Genomic DNA, 8,634 nt, shown 5'->3' on the forward strand with positions numbered 1-8,634 from the left:
TGTGAGGGAGTCTTCCCAGACCCGCTGAAAGAGGCGGTCATTAAACCACTTCTTAAAAAAACATCTTTAGACCCGGCAAATATGGCTAATCATCGCCCAGTTTCAAATATTCCATTTTTGGGCAAGGTGATTGAGCGGGTGGTTGCTGAACAACTCCAGGCACTCCTGGAAGAAGCAAACCATTTGGATCCCTTCCAGTCAGGATTCAGGCCTCATCATGGGACTGAAACTGCCTTGGTTGCACTGGCTAGGGACAAAGGTGAGAGCTGTTTCCTAGTTCTGCTGGATCTCTCAGCAGCCTCTGACTCCACTGACCATAACATCCTTCTAGACCGTCTAGAGGGGCTGGGAGCTGGGGGCACTGTCAGGGCCGGTGAATCCATTTAGGCGAACTAGGCAGTTGCCTAGGGCGCCAAAATGGAGGGGGCGCTGGCCAGCCTGCACCCCGCCTGCCACCACCCAGGGCCGCCTCCCACATCTGCAGGGGAGCGTAGTTGGCCCCCCTGCACAGCCCCTCCCCGCCGCCACATCATACCCCTCTGCCAGCCAATAGGGCTCAGGGGGGTGGAGTCCAGCTGCAGCGGGAGAATCTTTCCAGCTTCCTGCTGGACTTCCGGCGAGGCATCACTGGCACGTACCGCGGCGCCACAGTGCTCCTGAGGGCAGCCAGCATGTTCGCGCTGCCTGAAGGGCTCCTGAGCTGCTGAGACCGCCACCGCGTGTGTGCCGGGGGTGCCTGCTGGACCAGCCGCGAAGTCGCCCCCCCCCAGCGAATGCAACAGGCTGGAATCAAGGGCACCCGGCTGCCGATCAGCCGCCGATCAGTAGATCTCTTCTACTGAAACCGTTGAGGCATAGTTTGCCAAGCTATAGAAAACATGTTTGAATAAAAATGATGGTGGCACTCGTTATATAGCACTTGAGATGGAATTTGTTTAGCCAGTTTAGCCAATAGGATTGCATTGGCTAAGGTCATCAAGTCATCTTAAGTAAAGGATGGGCCTATGGGTGGGCATAATTTGAGCTATAGTGGTTTCTAGAGCCTATAATAAGTGGCTATAAATGAAAGAAATGGTGGCTTATTCAGCTAGCCAAACGAACTGCACGGTCTGCACTTTGGAGCCTGTGAATGCGCTGTGCTGGAGCCATAGAATGAGACCATACCCAGTATTTGGAACATATGGAGGGCAATCTCAGAGTAACCAGATGCACAATGCCGCCACCACCACCATGGGCGGGTGTCACGGTCCTGCCTGGACCTGTACAGCACCACTGGATGTTTTTAAGATCAATTGATGCTGCACCAATGACACTTTGTATCCCAGGTTGCAGCTCCCCTCAGACTGCCAGCTGGATACTTGCTATTTCCCTTCTCATATGACACAGACCAGGATATGATTTAAAAACAACAAGTTTAGTTTATTTATTGGTACATATGCGTGTGGTTACTGGATTGATAATATTGTACATGAACTTAAAACTGTTGCCTATACCAGCCTATACCTTCTAAGTTATACAACACAACTAGTTTTATATCAAACTGCTATCCTGTCTGTCTGTTCCTTCCCCCCAATGGTGCTGGAGGAGACTCTTGAGAGTCCCATGGACTGCTAGAAGATCAAACCTATCCATTCTTAAGGAAATCAGCCCTGAGTGCTCCCTGGAAGGACAGATCGTGAAGCTGAGGCTCCAATACTTTGGCCACCTCATGAGAAGAGAAGAATCCTTGGAAAAGACCCTGATGTTGGGAAAGATTGACGGCACTAGGAGAAGGGGACGACAGAGGACAAGATGGTTGGACAGTGTTCTCGAAGCTACGAACATGAGTTTGACCAAACTGCGGGAGGCAGTGGAAGACAGGAGTGCCTGGCGTGCTATGGTCCATGGGGTCACGAAGAGTCGGACACGACTAAACGACTAAACAACAACATACCAGCCTATACCTTCTAAGTTATACAACACAACTAGTTTTATATCAAACTGCTATCCTGTCTGTCTGTTCCTTCCCCCCAATACTCCACCAAGCTCTCTGACTCTCACCCCGCAACCAACTCTGACTTCACTAATTCACTCAACTCCAACTGCAACTGCAACTGCAACTGCCACTGCAACTCGGGAGGGGTTTTTATCCCTTCGCTGAACCTGCCCCTGAGGGTTCTAACTGTCCCCAGCTTAACGCCTTACACTCTGGGTCCTGACTCAGGGTGAATCGCCACAGCGGGTAGCAGCCCAGCAGCGTGCCAGCCTTGTGGCCTGCTTGCCCAATGCACAATGCCACCACCATCCTCAGAGAAAGCTAAGACCCAACCCATAAATATGGCATCACCCACAGCCTTAATTCCCTGATTGGGGAAGCGGAAGAGGGGAGAGTGCAAGCACCACCAGCATTATGGCATGGGGACGTAAAGGCATATTGGGTCTGCGGTACTAAAGCCTACCATGTCCTACCAAGAGCAGATGTATGGCATCTGCTACCCTGCATGGCTAATTCCCCATATGTGGATTTATGAGTTGCTTGCCACCACACCCCGTGAGAGGAAAACAACCAGCTGACGTAGCAGCAGTTGCAGGAGAAAGCTCTCAGCAGTGGGGAAAAGATCAGTGGTCTCCAGAGCAGATAGTCGCCCATGTGCGGATTCAAACCTGGAACGTATGGGATATGTCTGGATTGATTGATTGACTGGTTCCCCAATTGAGGATGGTTCTCTGCTAATCTTATTGCTCATTTGCTTGTGTATCCCCTGCTTTTTGCAACGTGTGCAAATTATGATGCATAAGATGGTGCATTGAATGCTAAGGCCCCAATTTATTGCCCTGGTACAGGAATATCAACCAGTACCATCATGGGACGCGACGGAAGGCTCTGTCAGTCCGAAGACAAGAGGTGGGAATGTGGAGAGAGATTTGCTAATTGTATTATTGAGCTAAATCTGATCCTATAGTTTGCATTACCTGCATTGTATAATTCTGATTGTGTGGCTTAGCCCCCATATTCCTGGGATGCTTTTCTCCTTAAAATGCTTTTAGTGCCTCTGTGTCTCTGTGTTAAAGTGTAATGAAAACATTCGACAGCTAGACAGGATGGCCTTGCCAGAGAGCACAAGGTCTGCAGTCTGTATCAGGAGATGCTCAAGGTCTACACCAGGAGATGACGCATATATCAGGCACAAGAGGCAAGATAGATAGGAACTCAAGCCCCCACTCAAGGCTGCTTGAGGATGCTACCGGGGTAAGCATGAGTCGGCATGTGTTTATGAGAAGGACAGGATACAGATCTTCCTTATATGTAGTTGTGACCCCCTTGTGTTTATGAGAAGAACCGGACACAGGAAGATCCTTATATGGACTTGTAACTTGTGACCCCCCCTTGCGTGCGCACATTTACAGAGGAGGGGGAAAGGAGTCCAAGAAGTGTATACGAATCTTTGCAAATTTGTGTTTCTTTACTCTTGTCTTGAGCTGATCACCAAGAGTCTCTTAAATTTAAGAATTAACTTCTTTCTCTGAATTCAACCCTCGGTGTCGTTGTTGACTGTCTCTGTCCCTGCCTGGGCGCAACTTAAGGACCCTTATCAGCTAATAAGGCTACAAACACAGGACACATGCATAAGTCTCTCTGACAACCTGAACACTGTGTCTAATCTTTAGATTGGTTTTGCCGCCGCCAAATTAGTGGGGTCTTGGGTTGGGAAGGGGACTGGTTCAGGGCCCTGGACCCATCCCTGTCCTAGGCCAACTCTCAAAATTGGAGGTAACTAAAAACTATGACGTAAAAAAGTGAGGTTTTCTGACTACACCAGCATGCAGGCGGTGCTGTGGTCTAAACCACTGAGCCTTGGGCTTGCCGATCGGAAGGTCGGTGGTTCGAATCCCCATGATGGGGTGAGCTCCCATTGTTTAGTCCCAGCTCCTGCCAGCCTAGCAGTTCGAAAGCATGTCAAAGTGCAAGTAGACAAATAGGTACCGCTCTGGCGGGAAGGTAAACGGTGTTTCCGTGTACTGCTCTGGTTATATCATGCTGGCACATGACAAGAAAAAAACTGTCTGCGGACAAACGTCAGCTCCCTTGGCCAGTAAAGCGAGATGAGCACCGAAACCCCAGAGTCATTCGCGACTGGACTTAACTGTCGGGGGCCCTTTAACTTCCCCTTTTACCCCACTTCCTCAATACAAAGCTTCTGGAAAAGGAAGAAGGTTTTTGTGTCTTCTGGAAAATATATGTTGTAAATGATTTTGTCACAAGAGTGAAAAGCGCAGTGCACACATTTTTAAACCATTGATTCTTCATTTTATTTGATTTGTATAACAGCAGTGGGACAGGATCAGGAGTTCAGCAGCTACAAAGCAAAATGAAGGCACAAATTTGGCAAAGGGATTCATGGGGACCAGGAAATAGTAGCTTATCTAGAAGGCATTCAGCTTGGGTCACCTGCATCGTGCACAAACTAGGATATACTTTTCTAACTGTAGCCTAGCAAGATGTGTATGTCTATATGAGAGTATATAATATGTCTAGTAATCATTAATGTAACTTCGTGTTTAGCTTATACATCTCTATATACTACTCAGGTAACTCACCCTAAGTTTGTGGGAGCTCTATATTGTTGAAGTATAAGCCCATGGAAATCAATCAAATTTTATAATAGGAAGCCTTTGAAGGTGCCTTTTGGCCTAACACATTTCTTTTCACTTATTAGAAGGTGGCAAAGGAATATCTGTAGGTGGAGTAGAATTATCCGTAAATTTCATATCGCGGCAGAACAAGACCGTTTCCTTGCCCAAACCCAGCTGGTATTGCCATATGTACATCTTCTCCTTGGGCTTCAGGGTCACGTTAAGAGATTCTTCAATCTCAGTGGCTTCATTCCAGTCTTCCTGCTCTGTGTTGACACTCTTCCCACCATACTGAGCAGTGAGAGAGAACTGGTACTTGGCAATGGCCTCAGTGAGAGCGCCTGACTGATATGAGGCAGTCATGGATACGTTCCAGTTGTGCTCCACACTGCTCATCTTCTGCTTGTTGTATCCCACTTTCTTAGTGATCTTCTTATTCCATACAATGGGAGTGCTGGAGTCATTGGAGATGGTCTTGATAGCTTCCCATCTACCATAACATGGGCCTTGGGTAACAGCCATTCCTCCAGGGAGCATGTTCACAACATCACTATGGAAGGAGTAGGTAACAGGATCCACATTTTCATGGAAGTTGGTGCATCTATAATACTGGACTCCCCATTCATCTTGGGGTTTTACAAAGTAATAGTAATCCTTGATGCCCCAGTAATAGAGACCATCCTTGCAAGCTGGGTGAAGTGTGTATTCGACTGCATCTGCATCTTCATGCATATTAGTGACCCGACGGTAAACACCTCTTTTCTGGAAAATGATGTAGAAATTTCCAAAGGCTGAGAGGTAATGGTCCCCTCCACGGCAGTTGGGATGGAGGCTGTAGACGATAGCACCTGAGTCTTCATTCATGTTGCTGACACGGCGATAGTTGTCTCCTTTGATGATGTAGAATAGGTCATCCTCATGGGCTAAGTAGTGATCTCCTCCCTGGCAAGATCTGTGCAGGCTAAACACGTTGAGGTCCTTGCCCTCTTTGAAATTGGTGGACCTCATGTAGCAGCCCAGGTCTGAGCGGACAATGTAGTAATATTCATTTACCCCACAGAAATCAACCCCTGGGGCTTTATTCTTAGGGACTATCTCTGGCATGGTGCTTGATTCTAGGAAAAGAAAGCGATGTATTCAGTTAGATCACAAGATTCCACAAATAGATCATTTATTTACTCTTTGTAATTTCTTCATTACCGTGTTTCTCATATTATAAGACATGTCTTATATTTATTTTTTCCTCAAAAAAACACACTATGGCTTATTTTCAAGGGATGTCTTATTTTTTTCCTCCTCCTCCTGCCGCGGCCAGCATTGCTGCTGTGCCTATCACTATGTCTTATTTTCGGGGTATGGCTTATATTCCTTGAATGCTTAAAAATCCTGCTATGGCTTATTTTATGGGTATGTCTTAAAATATGAGAAACAGGGTATTTATGATAATAATGAAGTTTCAATGCTTTAACACAATATACCTGCGAGTGCCAAATAGAATTCCAAAGGTAAATGATTACTAATTAATTGTGAGGTGCTTTGAAAGAAAAACCTAACATCTTCTGCTTCTCAAGACATGTTTCTCTATCTATTTCTCTCTCCATCTGATAGGAGACCCACCCACCCACCCTCTGCTGCCGTCTTTACAGCGCTCAAGCAGCGCCATCAGCAAACCGACCGGCGGCACATGGGCAAACTGATCGGTGGCGCATGTGCAGCGCCGCTCAAGCGCCATACGGTGTACCCTAACCCTCCACCGCCACTGCAGCCGCGAGCAAAGGATCCCATCGCCATACATACGGTGTGCATGCATGCGTGGTATGTAGCGGAACACATGTGGTATATACTGTAGTGGCATATGCGCTGGTGGGTGGTTTGCCCTGCCCCCCCCCCGCCCCTGGTGCCTGTTCTCCTTCCGTCGCCACTGGTCTTCCCAAAGGCTTTAGGGATTGGTATCTTTGGTCCCTCCAGCGACCCCAAACTCCCTTTCTTTACTCACTCTCTTCTAAATGTCAAGAAACACCTTGCAGGGAGAGATCATGATGTGATCCAGAGGCAGCATTCTCATTCCTACCAGATTCTCAACTCATATGCAACCTCTTGAGTTTGGAAGGGGCCCATGGGTATCTTTGAGAATGCTCTCTGTTTCCGTGGGTTGTGCTCAAAAGAACCAGATAGGACTGGAAGGGGCCTCTGGGTAGGGGAAGGATTCAGCAACAGAGAAGTCAGAGCTCCCTGGAACATTTATTTTGTAAATAGTTCCTAAATCTTATATTAGGAACATCCATCCCGACCTCCAGATCTTTTTCAGAATGCAATCCTATTACAAACTGAGTGTTTCTTGAATAGCAATGAGTAGGGCTGCTTTGTAATGCTTTACAATTGTTATATATTTCTTTTCTCTTTATTTCGGTTTCTTTATGTTTTGAAATTTTTAGTTCTTGATGTTTTTGATGTTTATGTTATCATTTTTGTTATATTTTGTAACATTTTAAAAAGTGGAAATAAATATCTATTTTAAAATTATTATTATTTTTTAAAAAAAACCATGAGTAGGGCTGCGTAAAGTCACTAGGAGACAATGGCTATCCCAATGCTTTGTGACAATTTATTTCATGGGGGAGTTTTGCATTGTGTGGAAATGCGTATTCTTTTGCCTATGCACTGACTCTGCTGTGAGTCTATTTTAATTAGGACCTCTTCAGCTCTAGAGTTATGCAGCAGAAGAGGGAGAGAGAAATAGCCACTTCTTTAGTGTCATGCATAATCTTATAAACTTCTATTATGCCCCTCTTTTTATATTCCTGAATCAAAAACACCCAAATGGTGGAGTTTAGTGGCTGATCAGACCACCAGCCCTTGTTGTGCAGAGTGAGGAAGAGCCCCAAGAACACAGGATCTATACCTCACTCTAAGGTTTTTATTTCAGCAATAACAGTACAAGTTAAATGAAGTTCCTTTTAATAATGCAACCAGTCTACTAAAACAAACCATGTATTCCAGCAGCAGAGTTTGAATTTAAAAATGACATTCATGCATACTCAAGAACACTTTCCTCTGCCGAGCTGTAGCAAGATCCCAAGGTGTTCCAGGCACTCGCCCAGTGCTCCTTTGGAGAATTGAAGACATGGTAGAGACTGTCATAGCTTTAAGAAATATGATTTATACACTTATTTAAACCTTCAGTCTGCATGGAGGGAGTGCAGGTCTTACAGCAAGGGGATCCTCCACCCGCGACTGCGGAGGCGCGATGGCGGTGGGCACCCAGGGGTGGCAGGGCAAGGCCCCCCATGGGGAGCCTTGTCACCCCTCCTCAGAGATGGCACTCAGGGCGGGGGGCCCTCAACCCCCTTCAAGGTCTGTTGCAGGAATACATGGTCTGTTTTAGTAGACTGGTTGTTGGATTATTAAAAGGAACTTCATACCAATGACAAACTTAGTTGGTCTCTAAGGTGCTACTGGAAGGAATTTTTTTATTTTGTTTCGACTACGTCAGACCAACATGGCTACCCACCTGTAACAATTAAAAAGTAGCTAGACTGCAGGTCTAAAAATGTTAGACTGCAGGTCCAAAAGAAGCACCCTCTCCCTTATGCCCCAGAGTCGAAACTAGTCACTCTCTGCTCCTGCCCAGTAGCCCTCCAAGACTTACCGGTTTTCGCACAGATGGTTTTGTAAGAGGTGACAGCTGCTTCTCTTGGTGGAGAATGAGGGAAATGTGTGAACAGTTACTGTTTATATAGGATACAAGGGGCTATTGGTTAATGAGAAACTACACACTGCTCCACCTACTTTGGAACTAAAAACACATTTATTGGTTTTTCCAGAAGATAAGCAGAGACAACAACCACAAGAAAACCCTCCCACTCCCCTTCTCAGAGTGCAGAGTCTTCCAGAACCAAAAATATAGCACCAGCGGAACTTAGCATATCTACCATTTTCTAGTGTTGTGGTCAAACAAATGAACTGTTCCATAATATTTCATGTGATGCTGGTGGACACAAACCATGTTCAGTGGATTGT

At 46.3% G+C, this 8,634-nt stretch overlaps 1 protein-coding gene across 1 annotated transcript; it reads right to left on the bottom strand.

Moving 5' to 3' along the window:
• Nucleotides 1–4,266: 4,266 nt before the first annotated feature.
• On the bottom strand, nt 4,267–8,308 carry LOC118095892 (uncharacterized). The gene is made up of 2 exons (XM_035137214.2): nt 8,264–8,308; nt 4,267–5,729 (listed from the first exon to the last, which is right to left on the bottom strand). Exon 2 carries the CDS (start codon nt 5,716–5,718, stop codon nt 4,687–4,689), a length of 1,032 nt encoding a protein of 343 aa, XP_034993105.2. The 5' UTR covers nt 5,719–5,729; nt 8,264–8,308; the 3' UTR covers nt 4,267–4,686.
• Between the last annotated feature and the right edge of the window lie 326 nt (nt 8,309–8,634).

Source organism: Zootoca vivipara, chromosome 13 (assembly GCF_963506605.1).
Source record: "Zootoca vivipara chromosome 13, rZooViv1.1, whole genome shotgun sequence".
NCBI lineage: Eukaryota > Metazoa > Chordata > Lepidosauria > Squamata > Lacertidae > Zootoca > Zootoca vivipara.